Source organism: Oryctolagus cuniculus, chromosome 2 (assembly GCF_964237555.1).
Source record: "Oryctolagus cuniculus chromosome 2, mOryCun1.1, whole genome shotgun sequence".
Lineage (NCBI taxonomy): Eukaryota > Metazoa > Chordata > Mammalia > Lagomorpha > Leporidae > Oryctolagus > Oryctolagus cuniculus.
Window position 1 is genome coordinate 173,697,654 of NC_091433.1, and position 26,479 is coordinate 173,724,132.

The 26,479-nt window shown below is 49.5% G+C and overlaps 1 protein-coding gene across 1 annotated transcript in view; it reads left to right on the top strand.

The window, feature by feature from the left end:
• Positions 1 to 26,479, top strand: part of ALK (ALK receptor tyrosine kinase) — a 775,334-nt gene that overhangs the window by 659,149 nt on the left and 89,706 nt on the right. Inside the window, exon 9 of the mRNA XM_051843042.2 lies at positions 16,624 to 16,793. Coding sequence (XP_051699002.1) covers positions 16,624 to 16,793 — 170 coding nt within the window. The remainder of the gene's footprint in view (positions 1 to 16,623; positions 16,794 to 26,479) is intronic.

Sequence of the window (26,479 nt, forward strand, 5' to 3'; positions counted from 1 at the left end):
AGGAAAAAAATCCTATCTGGCTTAGTAGCTATGCGCCCTCCGAGCAGCTTATTTCAAGTTGTGGATGTTTTGCAACTGACCGGGTTCACAACCCCTCTTTTGACTGAGAGCAGTTCCTGGGAGGAGGAGCTCTGGCTGGAGGAGGCATAGACAGTGGGATTCTCCCCATTAAGGGAGGCAGTTCAAGCCTTCCAGGTTTCTTGTGCAGTAAAAACTCACTGACATAAAACATGGGACTGGAGAGAATGGAAAAACGATGATTTCTTTCAGTTGGAGGAGTGGTTTACCTGCAGCCTAGGCTCCCGGCGTGGTGAGCAGATAGGACTCTGTGATGCGTGGTTTGTAGTGGTCTGGTTTTATCACTCCACCTTTGCCCCATCTCTCTCGCCCTCATCTAGTTTACGTCCTCTTTCTAGATTTTATGTCTCTCTGTGAGCCACTTTAAATCCTTTCTGGAAGAAGTCTGGGCACAAATAAAGAGATGCAGTCAATTAAATTGTATTTGGGAAACCATGCTGTCTGATGCAGATGGTGGAACTGCACGGTCATTTCTGGTGTTGCTCAGATGCCTCGGAGCAGCACCGAGAAAGGAAGGCTTCCTAACAGACGACCTAAATGGGGACAGATGGCTGGCCCACCTGAGAGGACGGAGGAGCCTCGAGAGCCTGGGCTCTTTTAATTCGCTGTTCGCTGGCTGTCACCCAAGCCCACTTTCAGAAACAGAAATGTCAAGGTGAAAGCGATCTTTTTCTAATATTTCATCATTTCTCTAATAACCTTTGAGTTGATCAATAGCCTAAACAGCTGCTTTGTTTACTGGTCTGTTTTACTTTTCCTCCAGTCGAATGTGCTCTGGGCGATTTCTGCTATTTCCTGCCCTTTTCCCAAACCGGCTCGGGAGGCGTCATGGAGGGAAACGAGTGGGTCCATTCCACATTCACCTTATTTATACTTATATAACTAATACATATTAAATGTATTCACATTATTTCACAACCAGATTTTCAGGCCATCTGTCTAACGCTGGCGGGGCAGGGGTGGAGGCAGGAAGTCTTCGAATCCCCAATGTCAGGAGAAATGTTTTGATGTGAAACACAAATAAGCAACCTAGAAATATACATTTGCAGCTTTGCAAACGCTACTGTTCATCATACTCTCACCCCTGGTGCTGGGGGGGGGAGTTGATTTCCTTCTCCCAGGCCGGCTGAGCTCCGGGGGCAGGGAAACGGAAATTGCACTGCTCTGGGAGACTGTGTGAGATGATCACTGGGGCCTTCAGACCCTCACAGCCCTAGAGGGGCCTGCATTGGCCGTGCGGCCTCCAGGCACGGAGCCACCAGGGACGGTCCCGGATGAGTGTCAGGCCCACTACCCTCGATGGCATTTTCTCTAAACCCAGGCAATCCTGGTCTGCAGGAAGTTGAGTGACTGCAAAGTGTCTGGAAATGCTCCCTTAAAAACTCCACAGCCATCCGTGGATTCTCACGGGAGAACGGCTCACGTCTCTGATGGATTTCCTTCAAGAATGAGAAATGAGCTAACTAGGAGGTCTGCATTTCCCCACCGGCAGTCACCTGGGGATGTAATAAATGTAGATTCTTGGACCCTACCCTGGACCCCCTGAGTGGGGCCTGGGATTTCAAACCCTACCCGCAGTGCTCTGGATTCTCACTGCAACTTGGGAGTCACTGACCGGAGGTGTGCAGCCAGTTGTGCCTGAAATTCATCCTAAGCCCACGCAGAGAGTTTCCCTCTGCTGCCCTGGGCGTGATGCAACTCGCATAATAGATGAGTCGGAGAAGGGGCGGGAAGTGAACCTTTGGCAACAGAGACAGAGGGACGGGAGGGGTTGGGAGAGCTTGTGGCACCAGGTGAGATGCCCACCAATGATGGAGATGTAGCCGGGTACCACTTTTGTGCCGATCCAACCTCCAGGGCATTCCAGAACCACACCAGCTGCCACCACCCCTCTCCAGACGCCTGCAGCCACCAGCGCCACCTCTCAGTGGGGAGCCTTGGCTGCAGGCACTGCCTCCTCCCTCTCTCTGCACAGTGTTCAGGGGACCATGGATATTTCAAGACCTCTGCATGGCACAGCCACAAACAAGAGAGAGCCTCATGGTTTTCCCGGTGCCCCCTCCCTGCCACGAGCCATTCTCTGCAGGAAACCAGGGGAGCCACTAAGAGCATCATACTGACATTATTTTATTTTTATTTATTTTCATTTTGCCGGGCTCCAGTTCAAATAATGCAAGCTGCCATGGGGGAGGGGAGCCTTGCGGTGGCTTGCGTGTGCTGCCTCCCTGTCCTCCTTGGCTCTGAGGCGCTCACGGATGTGTCTGGCACGGCAGCTGCGGCTAATAAAGCGGACGGGAGAGCGGCAAGGCTGGTCTCCGCCCCTCCCCCTGCCTTCGCACATCCTAGCAGCCTGAATGTCTCAACAAGCCCCGTGTGGTTTGAAATTCTATTTTATTTGAATAGCCTGCCTGTGACTAGAATAATTTAGAGCAAGGCCTGGCAGGAAAAAAAAAAAAAAAAAGAAATGGGCTTCCCTTGTTGTCTCGACCATCTGAATCGTGGACGCAGCTTTCCTTCTGTGAGCTGCAGGAGGGCCAGGGGCCGCTGGGAGAGGGTGTGGCCCACCCTCCAGTTTGGACTGGTCACTTCCTGGCTACTGGGTTTCCGACTTTCCTGTGGCTGCACCTCAATCCCCTCCCTACGCACACACCTACGTGCACACGCAGACACACACACACACACACACGCACGCATGCACATGCACATGCCGGGATCCTGAAATACAAGCTGGGACCTAGTGATAAGGAGTTGGCTTTGAGATGCTGCCCGGGGCTACTGAGATCAGGGTGAGAGATGACCAGAGGGGTTCCCCCCTACCCGGTCTCCCTGGGTAGGCTGGCCTGCAGGGAAGGAGATGCACACTGGGTGATCTTAGAAACAGCCCGCGTGGTCCTGGGAGTTGTAGGGAAGGAGACTGACCTCTGGAGTTGCCCTCTGCTGTCCATCACGTTCTGCTCAGTGCCACACTGAGAAGGAGTCTCCTCCAAGGCAGGCAGGGCCGGAAGGCTTGAGACCAGGGGATTCCTCAGCAAATTACTCCCCGATGGATTCTGCAAGACTTCAGGGCACTGGCAACCGTCCTTTGCCTCCAGCCTCACCCTGGAGGTCAGAAAATCAGGCGAGGCTCTTGGCTGTGTTGATGGAGCTTATTCAGACACTCCCCTGCCTCTACCCTGCAGACAGATCCCTGGAACCGTCAGGGTGGGGAAGAGAGGAACTCTTCTGATTGCGGTGGTTTTCGAGTTGGTTAAGCTCAATGGCACAGTCACCTGTGGAGAGACAAGACAAGAAGTCTTGAGGTGGAGGAAATGACAAACACAGAAGTCCCCCCCCCCAGTCCTCATCAAGATAGGGAGTTCATGGTTCGGGAAAGTTCTGTTCAGCCTATGTGATGGAGCAGATCCTGAGTGTCAGGGGCCTCTCTGCCCATGAACTGGGTTGGGGGCCTGCAGGGCTGCCTAGGAAAGGGGAGTCACCTTTCTCAACCTGGCAGGAAAGGAATGCACCTGAAGACCACCCGGTAAATGCCAGACCAAACCCCAGCCTCACGCTCGTTCTCTCACACTGCTCTGCCCAGACAAGCAGTGCCTTCTCCGCTTCGGGGGGACTGCTGTGAGCATCAAAAGCATCAAGGCTGGCCTGGCTCTCACCTGACTCAAGCCCCACCACTCACCACGACTCCCTCACCTTCGGACATGGAAAAGAAGACCACCCCAGTATTCTACTTAGACTCTCTTCGGTGGGACTAGTCCCTGAGTCACCAAGGCAACATTGCTGCTGACCCACGGGACTCACGCCGTTTGTCCATTGCATGTGCCCCGTGCTCCACCGCAGGACCGGCAAGAGAAGCCGGTGACGCCAGGCATCAAGGTGCCCGGCCTGGACCCAGACACAACCAGTGCTTAATTAAGGTGCAGGTGGCTTCTGCTACTGTGCTGCTGCTGTTACTCTGATTATCTGACTTCTGTGCCAATGCCAAGATCAAGCCTGAGGCCGGCCCTCTCCAGGGAGGCTGAATCTGAAGAACATGGCCTCCCTCTGCCCACGGGATAGCCTGGCAACAGCAGGGCGGGGAGGTGCTGCCCTGCTCGATGGCTGGGGTCTGAGGAAGCGGAAGATGGGTCCCAGGCACCATCTCCACACCCGCAGCAGGTGCCCAAAGAGAACAGTGACCCTCACGCTTACAGAGCCCAGTGTGCACCCTTGAGGGGAGATAGTACTGTCGCCCTTTCACACATGGGGAGAGGAAGGCTCCAGGAGGGAGCCTTGATCATGCACGGCTGGCCCAACGATGCAGGCTGGCCCTGCTTTCCCCAGGAGGCGGCCTGTGGCTCAGATTGCTGCAGGAACCGAGGCACTGGCCGCAGAAAGGAGCAGAAGCCCAGACAGCAGGGACCAAGGCCAGGAGGAAGTCCGACAGAGCAGCCCGAGCGGAACAACACAAGCCCCACTTTGCTTTTTAAAATCTTTTTTTAATCAGTTCTGTATTTTTCCCTCCCGTGCCTCTTTGTTTGGATACAAAAGCATGACTCACGACTTACTAGTCCATGGCTAGGGCTTTGGAAAGATGCACCCTGTGGGGAGCAACTGGGAGCAACTCGGACTAGACTGTTACTGGAATTAAGACTTATTCTATGCATCTGCTCTCCCACAATATGGCGCTGAGAAGGGAGAAACAGCTTCTACACAGCTGCCTCCAGTTCAACCAATAAACTGTAGGACCTGCTCCTGATTGGAGGAGAGCAGCGTACTCGGCGTGTGGGTAGCAGAGTTGGGATTGGTGGAAGAGGACTATAAAGGAGGAGAGAGACAACATGCACCAGGAACATCTAAGAGGAACACCTGTGCAGCCCCCGAGAGAGCCGGCCGGAGGTGTGCCGCTCCCCCGCGGAAGTGGGGAAAGTGGCCAGGGGGAACCGCCCTTCCACGGAGGTGGAAGGGACAGTAGCCAACCCGGGAAGAACCAGCAGCAAACCCGGGAAGGGCCGAGCAGACGAAAGAACAGCGCAGGGTCCTGTGTCGTTCCTCCACGAAGACGGGGAGCGACATAATGGTGCCGTGACTCGGATATGAAGCCTAGGCAGGGCTTAGTGTCGTTCCTCCACGGAGAGGGGGAGCGACAGCACCCCTGTTATCTTGAGGCTTTGGGACCCTTGAAGAGACCTGGGAGGAAGCAGGACCCCGTTTAAGAAACAAGAGGAAGAGCTGCAGCCCCCACTGCCTTTTCCTGAAACCCTCGGGCCACCCTGCCCCCAACAATGGTGACTGAGGCCATGGATTACCTTCTAGAGCACCCGTGCTGCCCCCGTCGTCCCTGAAGCCAGCCTCGACTGTGGCTGTCCCTGTCCTGCCCTGAAGATCACCCTGAGGCTGACAGCATGTCTGAAACCCCAGCAGAGCTGAGGCGGCCTCCGACACCCCAGTGACGGAGACAATAAACACAAAAACGCCTTTAACGAGGGGCCTGGGCTTACGCCACTTGACACTGGAAGGGCAGCAGGAGGAGTGGGAGCTGTTCTGAAGACATTGCTTTTCCAAGTGGGTTCTTTTTTAAAGATTTATTTATTTGAAAGAGTTACACAGAGAGAGGCAAGGCAGAGAAAGAGAGAGAGCAAGGTCTTCCATCCGATGGTTCACTCTCCAATTGGTCCCAATGGCCAGAGCTGTGCTGATCCAAAGCCAGGAGCCAGGAGCTTCTTCTGGGTCTCCCATGCGGGAGCAGGGGCTCAAGGATTTGGGCCATCTTCTTCTGCTTGCCTAGGCGCCGCCCCCTCCAGTGGTTTTTTACAAAGACCCACTGCAGGAGTGAGGCACCTGCTCCCTGCCTCAGGTCCTAAGGATAGCCACCCCATCCAAGTGTGCCCTGCTCTGATCACTCACACTGTATACATGCATTAAGATGATATAATTAAGCCCATAAACACCTGCAATTACTGTTAATAGTTTAAAAAAAAAAGAATCCCCCATGCGCCAAAGATTAGAGCCAGCCACTCCACCTCGCCCCTCCAGTCATCCTAAACCCGGGCCTGGACTGTCTGGGATGAGCCCACAGGTGCTTGGCAGCAGAGGCACAGAGAGGCCTCAGGAGGAGGATGAACCAGCAGGTCCAGCCAGGCGGGGGAGACGGACCGCAGGAAGTTGGGATCTTGTTGAGGTTTTTTGAACTTACTTTCTGTATGAAAGGCTCCAGTCTTCGGATCATTTACATGTGATGGCCGTGAGACATTTTCCCAGCCAAAGTCATTTCCACTGGAACTTTCCAGCACCCCAACTAACCCTTTGTTCCCCAGAAGAAAGAGCTTCCCCTTGGGCTGGGGCTCTGGGAAGGGCCCGGCAGGGCCTATGTTAAAATGTCGATCCCTTAGCATGAGGCTGGCTGAGCTGAGTGTTTTCCCTTCATTACCTCCTCAACACAGACGTGTCAGGAGTTGTTACCCTGTTGACCAATGCAGAAACTGGGGTCTGGGGAGCTTATGCGGTTTGCCACAGGTCCCCCTGCTCGTAATGGCAACGCCACGAATCAACCAGGCCTTCCAATTCTAAAACCATCACAGGTCGCTGGATTTGACGTGGGCCACCCGAGTTTTTAGTTCAGACTGTACCCTCCTTATAAGCAAGACGGCTCAAAGCAGGTTGCATCCTCTAATTGGGGTGACAGTGCCTGAGCTCGTGAGCAGCATCAGCTGGAAATGTGATTAAAACCCTGTGTTAGGGCTGCAGTACTGCACGAAGGGCAGCCCTCTTACTCTGCTCAGGCATGAGGAAGTCGCTGTCACGTGAGTTCAGCCGTTGTGTGTGTTCTTGTCTCACCTGGGCAGGTCGGAACCCGGTCTCGTGCAGCACCCAGCAGTAGCACCAGGAGGACTCACCCAGTAAACCCACCCAGTGAATAATTCCTTGATTGTATAATGCCTTAGCTATAGGCAGGTCCAGGATAAACCATGAAAACCAGACTCTTCCTTCAATCAGAGGCACCTAACAAATGACGCCCTGGTGAGGTTTCTAAGCCGAATTTAACAAATGATGCCCTAGTGAGGTTTCTAAGCCGAATTTAACAAATGACACCCTAGTGAGGTTTCTAAGCCGAAATAATCCATGCCTGAGCCCCTAGAGCTATAGGCGGCTGGAGCCCAGCGTCCTGTCACCACTCGTGTTGTGACTGACCCTGTAGGATTACGTGCTCCCTGGCTAAAGGAGTCAACAGCAATGTAATTGCTGTCGGACATAATTAATTGAATACCTTAGAGCCGTTCAAACTGAGTACCTCGCCCATTACGTGATGAAACTGAGGCATGTGAACAATTGCTGTCGAGTAAAATCTTCCTGGGCATTTGGCACAGATTGGGGTCCCAATCAAAAGCTGTGTATGCTAATCACAGGCCCTCCCCGTGGCTCCCCGGGGTGATCATTCTACCACATTGAGCAGTCTGTGAGCGCGCAGGCTCTGCCCAGCTACCGGGGGACAAACACTCCCGCCGCTGCACACACTTCGTGCCACCAGCCCGTTCTCCCTCCAGCGGCCGTCCAGGAAGACCATAGGAATTCCACTGCAGAGTCGGCCCTGTTCCCCAGCAAGAGGCTCACAGAGCAACTGTGCAACATCGTCTCCACTCCACACAGAGAAACGGAGGCACAGAGGAGGCTGTGCGCTCCTGGTTACACCGTTACAGTGTGAAGAAAGATCATCTTTTCCCTCCCCTAAGACAGGAAAGATAATTCTCTGGGGAACCTGGAAAATAAGAAAAACTAGCCTGAGCTTTTGAACGCATTGCCCTTCCCCCTTTACTCTCCTGGTATGTGTGTGTGTGTGCATTTCTTTCCAACATGGAACTAGCATTATCAGATGTCATTGCTGAAATAGGCCCTGGGCTCATACAATCTTATTAAAGCCCCAGAGTAAACCTCTAAGGAGAGTCCTGTTGGCTCCATTTTACAGATTAATGCACTGAGGCTTGAGATGTTGTGTAAGTAAAACACAAACCACTCTTACTCCAGAGCTCCGTCCACAGCACTCTACCGTCTCGTTCCCTGGACCTCCCTGGCAAAGCCCACAGGGCAGGCGAAAGAACTGGATCCTTCCTACAAAGGTGGCACTACCTTTTCCTCCTCCTTTCTTGTGACATCAGGACCCCACTTGCTGCCTTTTAAATATAGGATTGTTTGGCTTTTATTGATTATAAAAGTACAGTAGAAGATACAGTAAAGTGTGATGGAGACAACTCGAGTTGCTCACACCCCTGCGCCAGCCCTGTGAGCAGCCCTGTACACCTCCTTCCAGACAGAGACAGAGACGTGAGCACAGCTGTCGTTAGAGGCTGGCATGGATTTGGCATCACACCATCTAAGTCTCTGTGCCTTCTTTCTTTAGTTAATGTTATATTTTCCTAGATCAAAATTATTCTTCATAGACATGCTTTTAATACCCACAAACTCTTACTGTTTATCTTTTAGTTATCACAAGTCACAGATGTCCAAGGGGGGAATAAATGGAAAAGAAAGAAAAGACCAAGGAAGAAAAAAAACAAATGCTTTTAACTGCGTAATGTCACCAGGCAGGGATCCCAAGGTTATGATTTTTACATGTAACCTTCACATTGTCCACCCACGTTCTCACAAAGAGGACATATGGGTGTCCCTGGATGGGTGTCACTCACTGGCTTTGATGTGATCCCTCAGAAAGACAGACAGACGTGGTGGCTTCAGGCGGGATCCTGGTCATGGATGTCTCCTGCGTGACCAGGAATCCAGTGTTCTGTAAGTCTGGTACTTGCCAGCAGCTCATTTTATTTGCTTGTTACCAGAAATCTGCATCTGGACAGCTTCTTACTGCATTTGGCTGATTTTTTCATTCAGCTATTTATAGCCAGAGAGTTGCTGTTTATTTTTCCAGGTGAATTAGAAGATGGCGAACAAAAACACTGGATTTTCCAGTGTGTCGATACTCCCTGCTGGAGTTAATGAGATAGGGTGTTAAAAATGAGAAACTCTTAAAATTGCAAGTTCACACCCAGAATCACAACCGGGTGGCCCCTTAGGTTGAGGAAGACCTGAACCCCCATCAGGAGTTTGCTGGATGACCCCAGTGTGGGGGAGACTGGGGAGGGCACACCCCACCAAATCCCTTCATCATGGAGCGTCTCTGTCTATTAAAACGTTTCCTGCAGCAGAAGTGAAACACACACTGGAGCATCCCTCTTTGGTTTTGTCCCCACTACTGGAATTCGTACAGCCCTTCAGGAGGTTAGAGAAAGATAACACCTCCCGCTGTAGCCTTTCCCACCTTTGGGGATGTTGCATGCGGACTGGACATCATGTGGTATTATGGAGTCTCTTTTGTCTCACTTCAGCCTGAATTTCATTATTGTGTTTTTTTTTTTAATATGAGTTCAAGAGACTGTTCTGAACTGCCACGAGGTATGCATAGCAAACATGGGGCATATTCTAGACACAAAATTGCAGTAATTACCTCTGGAGGAGGAAAGGGCCATGAGAGAACTAATAACATTAGGCCTGGCCACAGCACTGCTCCTGCTTTACATACAGGACTTTAATTAATAAAGTGACAAACACTGGTACCACATAATTGGGAAGTCTATCAGGCCCCACCAAGAGGCAGGGAAAAAGGCCCCGGTGAGAGGCCGGCTGGGCCTGCAGACATAATTGCTCGTGGCGTGCTCCTGGTGTTGTCTCTTTTCACTGGTTTCATTTGCTGCTGCATATAAAAGAGTTTATTAGTCAAAAGCTGCCATTTAAAACCTATATCTATTAGGATGCGTCCAGAAGGATCAAAAAGTTTATTGTTACAGGATCTAACAAGTGTTATTTCCCATAAATGTGATTTCCCATTTGTAAGAGAAGCTTGATTTGTGTGAACACACACACACACACACACACACACACACCCTGCTAGCTGTCTGCCAGGGATAACTATAAACTCTGATTCATCAAGTTGACGTGGGGTGGGGCCTGGGACTCTGCCTTTCTAGCAAGCTCCCTGGTGGTGCCCACACGGCTGATCCACGACCCACACCCTGAGCAACAAAGATGTAGAAAACCTTCACAATATGTCCCCAAAGCTTGAGGGACGGCCATAACATTTTACATGTACGTAGCACTGGAGGTGTGGTAGAAAGAGCACAGTGCTGAGTGTGGACTCCACGGAGCCCACGACTTAACCCCTCTAAGCCTCAGACTCTGTGTCTGAAAAATGGGTGAAGTAATGAATGCAGTGCTGGAAATAGAAAACAGGACAGCAGCCAAGCAGGTGCCCAGGGCGGCTTTCAGAGACTCAGTGAAGAGTCTGTTAACAAAAGACTCCCAACCACACAGGCCACTCAAATAGCAATAGGTCTTAAGATCAAATTCCAAGAGTGATTTTTACCCATTCTAGGCACCAGAACTAGGCTGTCAAGAGCAAGCTGGGTGTACTTGGTATGGTATCTGCATGCAGTGGTCTATGAGGGGAGCCAGGTGCGTTCTCCAACGTAGAACTAGGCAGGAGAAATGGAAGTCTTTGAGAGGGAGCGAGTCTGCGCTCTGCTCTGGGAACCACGCACAGTGCTCTATACTCCTAGACGCGGCCGTAATAAGAATATTCAGGAAGAGGTGACCTCAGTCCTCCAGTTCTGAGAAACTGGTGAGAACCTCTCTGCAGGGCCCAGAGGGGAGTGCTGGCCCCATCTGCATCCTCAGATCATTCCTGCTTCACAATCGGCCTTTGCCTGGAGGGATATGGCCGCCCCAGGAAGGCCCTGTGCTGAGAGCTGGGTCCTCCCTCTGCACCGTGCTGATGGTGGGCACATTTTAAGGTATTTTTTTTTCATGATTGAGAATTGGCTCTTACTCAAAGTCCAAGATGAAGATGGGCCCCTCACTGAGAGAACCAGGCTGCTTCCTGCCCTAAGTAGCCCCATCTCCCCAGTGGTCTCAACCCAGGCTGCACTTTACAGTCACCTGGAGAGATGTTAAAGCCTGCTGATGCCCAGGACCTACCTGAGGCCACTTAAATCAGAATCTCTGGGAAGCAGCCCAGACATTGGTAGTTTGGAAAGCTTCCCAGCTGATTCTAGTTATCAGCACGGGTTGAAAACCACCATTTTCCCCAGGCCTTTCACATCATGTGGACTCCATCTCTACTCCTTTATGGCACTCATTGTTTATAACCACCTTTTAAGGTAGGCAGGGAAGGGATGGTTATTATCACCTGGTCTTCTAATTTTTAAAAAAAAAAACAGAGTCCCAGAAGAGGTAAGAGGTTTGCTTCAAGGACACACGGTAAATACGCTTAGACTTTGGAGCACAGCCTCCCAGGTATGCCGTGGTCGGTAAGTAAGGAAGCAAGGACAGTGTGAGAAGCCACCGGAGAATGCATGCTGATACACAGGTAGTTGCTTTCAGGGCATTCCGGAAAGGCAGTGGGATAAGTCAGAGTCGCCTAGGGGCAGGGTCCGGGGAGCTGCTGTCTATCTTACTGCTTCTCTACAGATTCACTAGGTCCAGGCCAGATTCTGCGCTCTAACAAGTTCCTAGTGATACTGATGGACCAATCTGAGGACCGCACACTAAGCAGCCAAGCACTGCCGACTCCTAGGGGCAGAATCTGAAGTCCCTGAGGCTGTCACTACTGGGGAGAAGTAGGGCACAGGCAGGACAGTAGGCTCTGGACTGCTTGTATCTTGCAGAAAAAGAAATCTGCCTGGATCTGACACCCTACTAAAGACTCTGCACAAAAAAGTCATGGGCCCAAAACACATCTGCTAGCTGCTCACTGGCCGCCAATTTGTAGTCTTATTCTGAGGCCTTACCATCAGTTCCTGAACTGGGCATTGTTGAATGTCAGACAGTGTATGCTTTGGCTTGAGTTGTCACTCTATATAGGTGTTTTCTGCTGTCTGTAACGTAAGTGATACCATTATAAGGTGAAAGAAAATTTCATCTTAAAATTCCCCAATTTATTCATAACTCTGAACAGCTGGGTCAAGCAGCTGTCTCAGCCTAAGCCTTGTGGTTGTGTGATTATAGGGAACTTGCCTGGACCCTCTTGCAACTTAGTTCTTGACTTTCAGGTGGCTCCAATAACTTCACCTTCTGCTACACTCAGCACACTTGTAATCTTTCACTTAAATTCTGACTCCCTGGCTATACAATAAGGTCCCTGAGGCAGGGAAGATATGCACAGTATCCAGGTAGGTAGCAAGTGTTTGTAAAGGGATAGATGATTATCCCCTCAAGGATCGATACCAAGACAGATCCCAAAAGGGTAAGGATGCCATAGCCTTACCATTGTCCCTTGGTGGCTGGTGCAGTTCCATGTCTCCTGCCCTGACTGGCTAATATACAGTGCAGGAAGATGGACAAAGCTCAGCATCCAGCTGGCCCGTGGCTCTAGTGTAGATGTAACAGGACTGTGTCTCACTGACATGCTCATGTCACCAGCAGCATCTTCTTCAAACTCAAAATCTCCAAAGATAGCAGAACTGGGCAGTTTAGAATATAGCCATGTAGCTGGGAAGTGGGCCGTCCTCTCTCCCCGGCCTTGGAACCTGACCCCTAGGGTACAGGTAAGTGAAAGAGCTTCATGGAGTAGAAAGCTGATTTGCTATCTCTGGGAGGGGGACCTGGCAAAAACAGCAGTGGCTGCCTGTACACAGGAACATTTTTATTCATTCTGACATGGATTGGCTCCTACCTTGTGCCCTCCCTTAGCAACTACTGTGAATACAAGATAAGCAAGATAGACCCTGCCTGAAGGCACTTGAAGTACAAGGAGCATGGAGGGGCAGGAGAGAGGGAGGGCAAGACAGCAGGGCTGCAGCCCACGGTGGTCCCAGTCGGCTCAGTGATAAGATTTCAGAGCAGGGGGAGATCATTTCTGAGAGGGGTGATAAGAAAAGGCTTCTTGGAAAGCAAACAGATTCCACTGAAGTAGAAAGGAGGAAAGAGCTGGTAGGTGCAATGAACAGACGAAAAGCACAGATGAGAAAAAACGCAAGGCAGACGTGAATCTGGCGGGTAGACTGGTGTGAGGGTGTCTGGGAGCCTTGTCCACTGAGCTCCCAGGTGCAGGCTACTGGGTGAAACCTGTGGCAGGCCCCACTACTCCTGCAGCCATTCTTCCATCGCCTCAAAACAAAAGCACAGGCTTCTCAGTAATCCGAATGCCCAATCAGGCAAAACTTCAGCCTGGCTTGAAAGCCAGGGCTGCTTTTTCTCCCCTTCCCCCACTGCCCTTGGATCTATTGCAGATGGAGAGCCCAAAATGAGGGGAAAGGTCAGTGACCTCTCTGGCTCTCAACCAAACTTCTCTTCTGCCATCTTGCTGACTTATGACCCTTTGGGATTGTGAGAATAGGGAGAGACAGGAGGTGAAGAATGCTCGTGCTTCACGGGGTTGGTTGCAAGGAGCTGGCATTGGCGTTCTCTGAGTGTGACAAGTGCTTGAGGCTTATAGACATTTGCTAGTTCCCTTGCAGATCTACCTTTTGCTGGCTTCCTCCACCGTGGCTGGGAAGCTTTCCTCTTGACTGGGGCTACTGGCGCTCTATTTCAAGTGGTCGCTTCTGCCTCCCTCTGCCCTTTGCATCTCAAGATACTGGCAGCTTCATTTCTGCTTACTCTGTTTACTCTTCCACACAGCCCTCTTAAGCAAGATCTAAAACCCCACATGGCTCCCTTGTGTACAGTTCCCCTCTAGTCTTCATGCAACATTCTCCCAGTAAACTCTGGGAGTGCAAGCCATCCAATGCAACCACTTGCTCTCGTGTTCTGCCACATCAGAGCTGCTAACCAGCCCCTAGTTCAAACTTTAGGTTTTGCAGGTAGGAGATAGACCCTAATCTACTGTGCATCCCAAACAACATGGGGTTAAGATTGAGGGTTCCTTGTGGCATAAAAACCACTCCTTCTGATTTTAGATGAAAAGAGAACCTTCCCCTTCCCTCCTCCTTAGAAGGGGAGGTAGAACTCGTGATGTGCCAAATGCTGAATCCAAAAACTCTCTGCTAATAGACAACCACCAGCTTTTTTATATCCAGCGTGTGGGTGAGAGGTTAAAATCATGTCACCCCTTCTCATTCACTTCTCTCCAAAGTCACGTATTGCATCCCTGTGCTCGCCCACTTCCCCGAGGCATGTACTATCTGCTGCCTCCCTGGTTCAGCCACAGTTCCTTCTTAACACTTTGTTACGTTGTCATCTCACAGTAGTCACTGTCAGCCTATCAAATAGAACTATTGCCATCTTGTAGAATAGGAAACTGAGCTTCAAAATGATTAAACAATGTGACCAAAGTGACAAGGACAGGTTTTCAATCCAGATCCTTCTGATTCTAGAGCTCTTTGACCATTCTGAATTGGAGGATACATGTGGCTTAACTTTTGAATGATTTTAAAGTTGATTTCCTTAGATTATAGAGGAATCTGAGCCCTTTTTTTCTATATGGAATGAGAAGCCGTTGAAAATTGTTGAACTCCGAGTTACAGATGTCATGATAAACAGGAAACTGGCAGAGATCTATGGGAGAATTGGAGAGGGAGAGGAAATTCAGGAGACTATGGGAAGAATGCAAGAGTAGGTGTTAGAGGATATGTTGAGAGTTACTTTGTTAGAGTAATGATGACATGAGGATAGAAGCCAGGTTGAAAGAATATAAAGAGCAAGGTAAATAAAGCAGAAGTTACAAGTTGTTAGCAGCTGAGTGGATGCACAGAAGTGGATGGCAAGCCAGAGGAACCAGCAGAATCGGAGGATTTTTTTTTCATCATGGGTGAAATCTGATCTTTATAGACAGAGGAGCCAGAAGGCAGAGAGACTGAAGTTGCTGGAGGAAGGGCTGCGACTAAAATAGCAAGGGCCAGGGAACAGTGAATGGGACAGGGTTCACAGGATTGAATGAAGGATACATCATCCTGTAGGACAGGGAAGGAAGAGGAACTATGGGTAAATACTTAATAGACACGCTGCAACAGGGCGGGGGGTAGGGCAGGCACTAAAGGAGGTCATCCCCAAGGTGGTAGTCCATTCCTAGTAAAGTAGTCCAAGTTAGTGGATCAGGAGTGGGGAAGCAGGAGGTGACAGCATCAGCACTGAGGGAGAGTTTGGAATACCCATTATGCTACGTGCATCCAGAAATCAACTGTAAAAATCCAAAGAGAATGAATAAGTCCCACCAGCCTATCATCCAGAGCCTTGAGGTTCAGTAGCCTGAATTCATAGAAATCCAAGTCAGCGATATTCTGTGGTCAAGGAGCAAGAAGAGAAATCATGTGTCTATCATGATCCTGAGTTGGACATCGCGTGGCATGGACTGAGGACTGAGACAGTTTAGAGTTAGCAAGGGTAGCTGGCACAGAAAGTAAGAAAATCAATTGGATAACGAAAAAAAAATTAAATCCATTCAATTCTCTTGGGAGGTCTCTGTGGAGACAAGTATTTGCTACCTTGGTTATAGGGAAATGGGCAAGGCATAGGTGAAGAGGCTGTGGGTATAGACCAGGCTTACTGGGTAGATCATTTCTATGGAACCCAACCTTGTGAGAGAAGGGTTTGAAGCTAAGAGAGCACTGGCTGCCGTGCCTCACAGTACTTATCCTCTTTAATCAAATTGTGAGAGGTTGAGAGATAAAAGAATATCAAAGGAGATGCATGGCTGATGAAAATGCTTGTTCTAGAACCCATTTTACCCTTCTACAATGGGCATTTCATTACCAGAGCTGAAAAGAAATATTTTGGGCAATGATATGATGAAGTTGTTCTAAGTGTTACTTAAGTGTTAAGTTATTTAAGTGTGGTAGATTGTAGAGAGTTCTTACCAAACCTACAACCTCTATTGTTTTAAACACAAAGATCAGAGACCTTATTTATGGTATAACCACTTCTGGCCGTGACTGTACTTTCAAATGTCTAGGGAACAATACCATAGAAACCTTGAATAAAGACACAAATGGAAACATGGCGATTGTAGCAAAGTGGGCCTCATCATTCTGAATGACAACCATAATAAAAGGTCTGGGTAGATAGTTTTTGTCTGACTTTTGTCTACGAGTAACCAAAAATATCAAGTCATAGGATCTTCAGTTAGCTTACTCATGACACAGCACCATTCAAATAAGATTCTAGACTCTTGTGGGAAGGAATAAATATATAGTATACCTGAAAGAAACTAAGTCACAAAATCACTTGCCCAAGATCACAAAGTGAATTGTGGCCTCAGACAATGCTCTCCAGCTACTCTTTAATAAGTTCATTTAATACCCCATTGATCTTGGTATCCCCTTGGAGGCAGAATCTTGTAAAATTTAGGATGATGTTATCAACCTGAACAAAGTTCCAAAACTGTCCCTTGGTTGTTCTTGCTCAGCTCCTTGAACTTTAATGAAAGCTGCTGTGGGAGACAGTGAGTGAGCAGGTGTCCAGCTGGCCTCACTGAGCCAACCTTGGCTGAGTCTCCCACAACATCTTTAGGCTTCAGTTGAGAGTTCCGGGAAAGGGACCTGATGTTTCCTTTCACCACTAACACTTGTCCTCTGGCTCCTCTCTCGCCCACAGCTCCGAATGGCCTGGCTCATCCGTGGAGTCTTGAGGGGAAACGTGTCCTTGGTGCTGGTGGAGAATAAGACTGGGAGGGAACAAAGCAGGATCCTCTGGCACGGTGCTCCCGGTGATGGCCTGAGCCTGTGGCAGTGGGCAGTGTTGCCGCTCCTCGACGTGTCTGACAGGTGGGCCTCTACCATCCCTACCCCTCCCTTAACCCCCGTCACCAGAACGCAGAAAAGGGCTCTGATTTTCCTCCTCCCTAGCCCTTTACCCAAGACACCCCTGCAGATGCGCATGCCCATACGTGTACGCACACATGTTCACATGCACACACCTTCTGCAGGTTACGAGGAGCTAGAGAAGTCTCCACAGGTTTTCGATGCTCATGAGCACTCATCTCCCACCTCTCTGCTCTGGTCCAGTTGACTGTCTCTGTTATCCATAGAAAGAAAACGCAACAACCCACATTAGCCCTGAATAACAGTCAGGCTTTATTTTTTTTTTTTTTTCTGACAGGCAGAGTTAGACAGTGAGAGAGAGAGAGAGAGACAGAGAGAAAAGTCTTCCTTTTTCCATTGGTTCACCCCCCAAATGGCTGCCACGGCTGGCACGCTGCACCGATCCGAAGCCAGGAGCCAGGTGTTTCCTCCTGGTCTCCCATGTGGGTGCAGGGCCCAAGCACCTGGGCCATCCTCCACTGCCCTCCCAGGCCACAGCAGAGAACTGGACTGGAAGAGGAGCAACTGGGACAGAATCCAGCACCCCAACTGGGACTAGAACCCGGTGTGCCGGCGCCGCAGGTGGAGGATTAGTCTAGTGAGCCGCAGCGCTGGCCCAGGCTGTATATGTTTGTAGCATTCCCTCTTGATGGATTTTGTCTTACCTTCTCATTTGACATTTATTTTTGCTTATTAACAAGAAAACCTGCAGGATGGGTAAGATGGGACTTATTATCATCATCCTCCATTCCTGGCTTTTTACAAGGAGAGAAATTGAAAATCAAAGAGGTAAAATGCTGGCAAAATGGCATCCATCAGGACTGGTGCCCAGGTCCCACTCATACCCAGTTCTCTATTGAGGGTAATCCTGAAGCAAGTTGATAAAGTGGATGACAAATCCTTCGGTAAACAGAGGGAGTCTGGTTCCTATTTGGAGTCTGCACCAGTGACCTCTGTGACCTTGGTTTGTCCTCGGTTTCCTCACCTTTAAGCTGAGAGTACTGGCCCAGCAGCTCCCTAACTCTGCCTGGCTCTGAAATAGAGCAGCAGCCCCTGGAGTTCTGCTGCCACTGGTCTTCCCAGGATGGCTCCGCTCTGCCACCTGTCGGCCTGAAGCAGGCAGTGCTTGAATGAAGACGGCCTGACTCAGCAGCAGCCCATGATCCTGCCATGAGTACTCAGCACAACACATGGTCCTGCCATGTGTACTCAGCACAGCAGTGGTCCTGCCGTGTGTACTCAGCAGCACATGGTCCTGCCGTGTGTACTCAGCACAGCAGTGATCCTGCCATGTTTACTCAGCAAAGCACGTGCTCCTGCCGCGTGTACTCAGCACAGCAGTGATCCTGCCATGTGTACTCAGCACAGCAGTGATCCTGCTATGTGTACTCAGCACAGCAGTGATCCTGCCACATGTACTGAGCACAGCAGTGATCCTGCCGTGTGTACTCAGCACAGCAGTGATCCTGCCGCGTGTACTGAGCACAGCAGTGGTCCTGCCATGTATACTCAGCTGCACGTGGTCCCACCGTGTGTACTCAGCACAGCAGAGATCCTGCCGCGTATACTGAGCACAGCAGTGGTCCTGCCGCATGTACTGAGCACAGCAGTGGTCCTGCCATGTGTACTCAGCACAGCAGTAATCCTGCTGCATGTACTCAGCACAGCAGTGATCCTGCCGCATGTACTGAGCACAGCAGTGATCTTGCCGTGTGTACTCAGCAAAGCACGTGGTCCTGCCGTGTGTACTGAGCACAGCAGTGATCCTGCTGTGTGTACTCAGCAAAGCACGTGGTCCTGCAGTGTGTACTCAGCACAGCAGTGATCCTGCCGCATGTACTGAGCACAGCAGTGGTCCTGCCATGTGTACTCAGCAGCACGTGGTCCCACCGTGTGTACTCAGCACAGCAGTGATTCTGCCGGGTGTACTGAGCACAGCAGTGATCCTGCCGCGTATACTGAGCACAGCAGTGGTCCTGCCATGTGTACTCAGCAGCACGTGGTTCCACCGTGTGTACTCAGCACAGCAGAGATCCTGCCACATGTACTGAGCACAGCAGTGATCCTGCCGCATGTACTGAGCACAGCAGTGATCCTGCCGCGTGTACTGAGCACAGCAGTGGTCCTGCCATGTGTACTCAGCAGCACGTGGTTCCACCGTGTGTACTCAGCACAGCAGTGATCCTGCCGCGTGTACTGAGCACAGCAGTGATCCTGCCGCATGTACTGAGCACAGCAGTGGTCCTGCCATGTGTACTGAGCAGCACGTGGTCCCACCATGTGTACTCAGCACAGCAGTGATTCTTCCGGGTGTACTGAGCACAGCAGTGATCCTGCCGCGTGTACTGAGCACAGCAGTGGTCCTGCCATGTGTACTCAGCAGCACGTGGTTCCACCGTGTGTACTCAGCACAGCAGAGATCCTGCCGCATGTACTGAGCACAGCAGTGATCCTGCCATGTGTACTCAGCACAGCAGTGATCCTGCCGCGTGTACTGAGCACAGCAGTGATCCTGCCGCATGTACTGAGCACAGCAGTGGTCCTGCCGCGTGTACTGAGCACAGCAGTGATCCTGCCATGTGTACTCAGCACAGCAGTGATCCTGCCGTGTGTACTGAGCACAGCAGTGATCCTGCCACGTGTACTGAGCACAGCAGTGGTCCTGCCATGTGTACTGAGCACAGCAGTGATCCTGCCGCATGTACTGAGCACAGCAGTGGTCCTGCCATTTGTACTCAGCAGCACGTGGTCCCACCGTGTGTACTCAGCACAGCAGTGATCCTGCCGCGTGTACTGAGCACAGCAGTGATCCTGCCGCGTGTACTCAGCACAACAGTGATCCTGCTGCGTGTACTGAGCACAGCAGTGATCCTGCCGTGTGTACTCAGCACAGCAGTGATCCTGCCGCGTGTACTGAGCACAGCAGAGATCCTGCCATGTGTACTCAGCAGCACGTGGTCCCACCGTGTGTACTCAGCACAGCAGTGATCCTGCCGGGTGTACTGGGCTTTCAGTGGTTGGTGCGATCTGTCCCAGACCAAAAGGGAACAGGAATTGTTTCTAAAAGGGGGCAAGCAAATGGATCTGGAGCAGAAAAGCTACCTTTTATAGACTAAATGTCAAACTCTACAATCCACATTCTCCTCACACATATTTAAATTGCCATCTTGGTGGATCCACTTCTGAAAAACAAGGGCCAGAGGCTCAAGGTAAGATGAACGGTGACGCCAGTTGGCATGCGGCTTTGTAAGCATTGACCTGGGGCTTCGGGTCCTTCACCCAGACCCCTGAATCTGCCGTTTACAAGAGCTCATAGCTGGAGTTTGCTGTCACAGAAAGGAGATGTTGCCCTCACTCTGAGCACCAGCTAGCAACTCCTTCAGGTGTAGGTGGGTTAAAGATCTCAGGTCACAGATATTCTGAGGCTCAGTGACCCCAGGACTAGTAGTTTTAATTAAACTAGAGGAAGAGGAAGTGTAGGCACTGCCCACCATGGACTAGTGTTTTGTCCTTTGGGGTTATGGGGGCTGTGCATAGGGATCAGAGAATGGGAGGGTGATGCTAGGGACCTCCACCTGGGAGATAAAAATTAATTCAAATGAATCAGATTGCTTCTTCTTCGATCCAGCAGATTCTCTCTCTTTCACAGCCACTCCAGATTTAAAGCAAGTGAGGTGTTGACTCTGTTAACTGCCGTCCACTAGCAATTCATTTGAAGGAGACTTTGTTCTCAGCCTCCCTCCTCCCTGTTGAAGGCCATTTACCACACTGACATTTCCAATACCGATACTGAGACCAAAACTGTCCAGTGGGATTCAGACAAAGGCCAGGTCAGTTTGATGACAACTTATGACCTAATAAGAGTGCAATTACAGCCAACAAGAGTGCCACCGTTCTCTGAGCCCTGCACACCCTGGCATGCTCTGGTGCTGGAAGCTACCCTCCCAGAGCTAGAGAAGCATAGGAGACGGAAGACTCAAGGCAGATCTGCAGAAGAATGAGTTTGCCCCTGCTAAATTTAGACAAGACTGTAGATGTGAAGTAACTGGCTCATAAAACTGAAGACGCTCTCCAAATGAAAGAACATGGGCTTCCGAATCTGTCCCAAATTTATAAACTGGCTCAGCCACTTACTAATTGTGTCACCTCTGCCAATTATTTGACCTCTCTGAGCCATGGCATCTGAATCTGTAAAATGGGGATTATCATAGTACAGCTTCACAGGATTGCTATGAAACTAAAGTGGCTCAAAAGAAACTCTGCATAGTAGCCTACCAATGAGTTCTATTGCCTTCCTCTTCTATACTCACCTTTAGTTATTTTATCCCAATAATCATTTATGGAGCAACTAGCAGAAATCACAACCACCACACTTCCAAGTCAACCCATACTCAGTGAAAGAGAGATAATAGAGTCTCCTCTTAGGCTTAGAGAAGTAGAGTGCCTGGCAAACTGCCTGCCCCACACTAAATGTTTTGTCAATAATAACTACTAATAAAAACTATAATTTAACAGTGACACTATCAGGAGAGTCTGGGGTGGCCGATTTAGCATTACAGCCAATCATGAACCTTAAGATAAAGGGATGTGTGCTTTGCCATCAATGTTCTGTTGACTCTCTGTAAGGAGAAGTTCTGATGAAACAAGAATCACCCTGAGAGAGCTAGAGCTTCCTGGATTGTCAAAAAAATGAAAAATAGAGAAGGAAGAAGGGAGAGGGAGAGGATAAATAGGGTAGGGGAAAAGTAAATGGGTAAAAGGTGAAGAAAGACCAATCGGCCGGTGCTGCGGCTCAATAGGCTTATCCTCCGCCTTGCGGCGCCAGCACACCGGGTTCTAGTCCCGGTCGGGGCGCCGGATTCTGTCCCGGTTGCCCCTCTTCCAGGCCAGCTCTCTGCTGTGGCCAGGGAGTGCAGTGGAGGATGGCCCATGTCCTTGGGCCCTACACCCCATGGGAGACCAGGAGAAGCACCTGGTTCCCAGCTTTGGATCAGCGCAGTGCGCTGGCCGCGGCGGCCATTGGAGGGTGAACCAACGGCAAAAGGAAGACCTTTCTCTCTGTCTCTCTCTCTCTCACTGTCCACTCTGCCTGTCAAAAAAAATTTTTTTAAATAAATAAAAAGACCAACTCCCTTTTCCCGGCCCCTGAGGGAGACGCTAGCACCTTGCGCCACCTGCCCGCTTCCGATGATGCTCCCTTAGGTGGCTGCTGGCTTATTCTTCAGCACCTGGCTTGTGGACAGCGCCCAAACGTGAACCTTCAGGGTGGGGAACACTTCATTTTCTAAGCTGCCTCAGTTCACTTGTTACCACGTATTGCAAATTTCTTCAAAGCAACTTTACTGGGGTGAGCCCTAGAAAGCCCCTGGGTTATAGACACTGGTCATAGCCCCTGGGCATTACATTAGTAAACTTTCTAAGCATAAATCTAGTAATCATCTCCCAGTTTAGAAAATCTTTCCATGGCTTCCTGTGGTTTGTAGAGTGCCAAAGACCTTTATTTAGACCCATGTGTGATCTCCCCAACTCACACTTTGCCAGCCCTTTCTTCCTCTCTACTCTACCCAGTACCCACACTGCTCAGTTGTTCCAAGCTGAATTCTTACCTCCAGGCTGTTGCATCTGCCATCCTCTTCATCTCCTTGCTCTTCTTTCGCCTTCTCTCTATATATGCCCCTCTTCCTCTGGTTTTTAAAGAAATCTGTCCACACCTATGGACCATGTATGGACCTACAGTATAATCCTATGGCTCTTAAAACATTCCTGTAGTAATTTGTAGCTCTTTATTGTCTTTTTAAATTTTTATTTATGTTTTTAGTATCTTAACATACACAATGATGGAGAGGTGATTATGTCTGATAAATATGTACTTTCCTGAATCTTGTACCATGCCTAACACATAGTATGCCCACTAAATACGTGTTGACAGAATGAAGTAGTGAGGTAAATTGCACGTATTTCCAAGTTCCAGCTGAATGAACTGAGAATTTGACTTGAAATCCATATAATATCCTATCACTGTTCAACCTGTGTCTAACAAAACAGATAAAATCACTTTTTAATAAATACTGCAAAGTGTTCTGTATATCAAAGCAACACCTGTGTCCCATCAGATGAACCAAAACAGCATTTGTTACTCTTGTGATGAGTAATTCTCTTTATAGACTTTCCTTGTGCCCATGCTTTCTTTGTGTATGGTCACTGTCTTGTCAAAATCATTTTGTAAGAAAGACTTTGATCTTAATTGTGTGCCCTGGTCCTTGTGAGTAGAGAGAGCTAGAGCTGAGCGCTTGAGACAAAAGAGCTCTTGCCACACAGTAGTCCTGCAAAGACTTGGGGAAGTGTCATAGGTATAAAAAGGCTGGTGACAGTGAGACATCGACCCACAGAATGATGTTTCTTCTGTCTGGTTACAAACATGTGAAGTGCTGGACGTAATGTAATGGTCTTTCATCATTATGAAATTAAGTTAACTGTGCAGTCATACTGTAAAGAATAACAAGAAAAATCTGCAGCAGCAATGCCCCAGATGTTCTGAGCATTAGCTACATCCCTGGAATACGGATATGCACTCTCAAGGTAATTTTGAAGGACATCGATTCATATGTTGGCGAGACACATGCTTAGAAGTTAGCTCTTTACTTACATTCAGGTAACTACTTTTCTCACTCTCCCCAACTCATCAGCCCCCTCCACTTTCCAATTGCTACACTTTCTATTGGAATTAATTCTACCTTTTCTCAAAGTGAAAGAAAGGCAAGTTCTCTCGTCTGTATTCTAATTGTCAGCCTTGCAGGGATAGAGCCCTAGTTTTCCTCCTTATAATCATTTATCTCATTCAATGAAACACAAGTTCCCCCGCCATCCTAAGCCTTGACATGCTTAGTGAACCGAAGCAGTGCTAAGTTAACTATTATGAGATGGATTTGGAAACCACATGGCTCAAACAAATCATGTCCCTCAAATCACTGCAATTGTGCAGATAGAAAGTGCATAGCTTATCACACCTGTGTAGGCTCCACTCCCCAGCACTGTCATTAGAAAGGCTTTTAACCATATACTTTTAGTCTAACTAGGAAAAACATTCCCTCTAGAGACACTTAGATTTCCTGTTCCTTCTGTCTCCTTTGTCCTAAACAAGACTTGTGTGTCACAAATAGATCTTTTAAGTGAGATCAGTTAAATTGAGGGTTATGTCTTCACAGATTTAGACCAGAAACCTCAGAGAGCCAAGATATTTTCCCCCTAGTCAACTCATCATCCACAGAATCCCTGTTTCGTTTGGGTTCTATTAGTAACAGTACTCTCCCTTTGTGTGGCATTTTTCCGTGATGAGGAAGGCATTAGAGTGGTGCTTCCACTTGTCCTTACCTGTGTAGAGAAGTAAATCCTAGTGAGTGGAAATCCAGAGATTTCAGGACTAGACAACCCTCAAAAAAGTTGTTTAATTCACAATTTTAGAAACTGAATCACAACTTCTTAGAGCAATGGAGGAGTTTAAAATGATAGTAAGTAGGGCTGGCATTTGCTGAGTGCATACTGCGTGCCAGCCATTGCAACAAGCACATGATGTGCAGTGTGTGTCTTCATCCTAAAAATACAGGCAGGTGTTGCAGCGTACGGGGTTAAGCTGCTGTCTGAGCACCTACTTTCCACATTGGAGTGCTAGGTCAAGTCCCAGCTACCCTGCTTCCGATCCAGCTCTGTGCTAATACATCCTGGGTGCCAGAAGAGGGTGGCCCAAGTGTGCAGACCCCAGCCACCCATGTGGGAGACCAGGATGGATTTCCAGACTCCTGGCTTCAGCCTGGCCTATACCCATTCCTGCAGGCATCGGAGGAAGTGAACCAGCAGGTGGAAGATCTCTCTCGGTGTGTCACTCTGCCTTTTAAGTAGATGAAGATAAATAAATTAAATTTATAATATAAAATAAATAAAATTATTATTATAAAAACTATTATAAAATTAAATACATAAAAGAGTCCCTTGGGGTAGATACTATAATTAAGGCTCTTTCTTACAGGAGGCCTCTGAGGGCTAAAGAGGCTGAATAACTTTCCCGCAGCCCTCAGGCTAGTCTTCTTCCTCTGTACTGCCTGAGGAAGTGATGCATAGTGCTAGGCCTGTAGGAACCCTGATAAATGGTAGCCATTGTTCTTAACAAAATATTTTGGTTCTGGATTATTTTTAGGCCATATCTCTTATTCATGTTGAATTAATTTACTGTTTTTCTTTAGCTTCATCTACCCCCTGAAATCCATCATCTTCTTTACCACCACCACCTCCTACGAAAAGCCACTGATGGCCCCACCCTACTCTGCCTGCTGGTCATGCTCTCATGCCCGCAGTGGGGACTGCATACCACACAGGGGGATTCACCCTGTTCCTTCCAGGCCATGGTGCCCCTCCCAGTGTGGCTTTTCAGGTCACTGCTTTAGCATTCCTGTGTCTGTCCCCATACCATGTGTCCTCATTCAAAACCCAGGCATAGGATCTGATAAACATTTCTTTCTTAGCAAATGTGTTAATATGCCACATCTAACAAAGGCATAAAGAGAAGACATTTAGTTATTCATGTAGCAGATTGCACTGTAGCTGAGAATGAAGTTTTAGTGACACAGGCCATCCAGCCCGAGGGTTGGGGCACTGTACTCAATAGAGCCCTTCCCTGACCCAAGGAGGACATGGCAGAAGGGGCAGGTTCTGTGCCCCTTTTTCCCCTGCTGTTTGTCTGCCCCCTCTACAAGTTTCTATTGTAACTGCTGTGCCTGCCCTGGCGATTCCCCAGGGAGTCATGAGGCAGGGGTGTCACACCCTTGGAAGCCCCCACAAGCCAGCGCCTGCCGCTGCTTTGCTGGACAGGCTGCTGCCGCTGCCGTGGAGGCTCCTGCACCGCCAGCACTCTCCCGTGCACCTGCCCCTGAGCCTGCTTACTCCTCACAACACAGGGCGCCCACTCTGTCCCACACCTCTGGACAGGAAGGGCAGACGTCATCCCCTGTTTTCGGGTGAGAAGACTGAAGCCCTGAAGGGTTCAGTTAACGCACTCAAGGTTCCTACAGGTCATTCAACACAGAGGCCCCTCGGGAGAGGTCCTGCTTCCATATCCTTCCACTTGCCAGGCAGCATCCAGTGAAGATTCTCAAGCATGAAATGGTACTAATCTTCGCAGTCATCCAGGCATCATGTACGTGTTTATCCAGCCTACATTGACTGCACTATTTCATGCCAGGTCACGGGCTTACCTGGGTAAGTGATGCAGCCCCGGCAATTAAGGAATGCCATCTTACAGTCAGGGGCTGGCAGGAAGGCAAGCCTGTGGCCTCCCAGAGCCTGAATGCCTAGGGAGAGAGAGGTTCAGAATACTGAGCAGCATGAGGCCCAGGGAAGCCACAGCTGTTGGGCTCCTCGCATTCCAACAGGCTCCTCTCTGGGATCCTCCTCTTCTGGACGAGGAACAAGAACAGAGAGTAGTGGCTCTCCCCTTAGGTGAGCCTGCATTTGTCCATTCATTCACTGTCAGCAGACACGCAGTGGGAACTTCACCCCGAATAGCCCCACAGGCTGCAGAGTGGGAGGTGGGGCAGCAGAAAGGGGATCCTCTCACCTGCCCCTCCTGGAGCGAGTCTGAATTCTCTGAGTCCATTCCT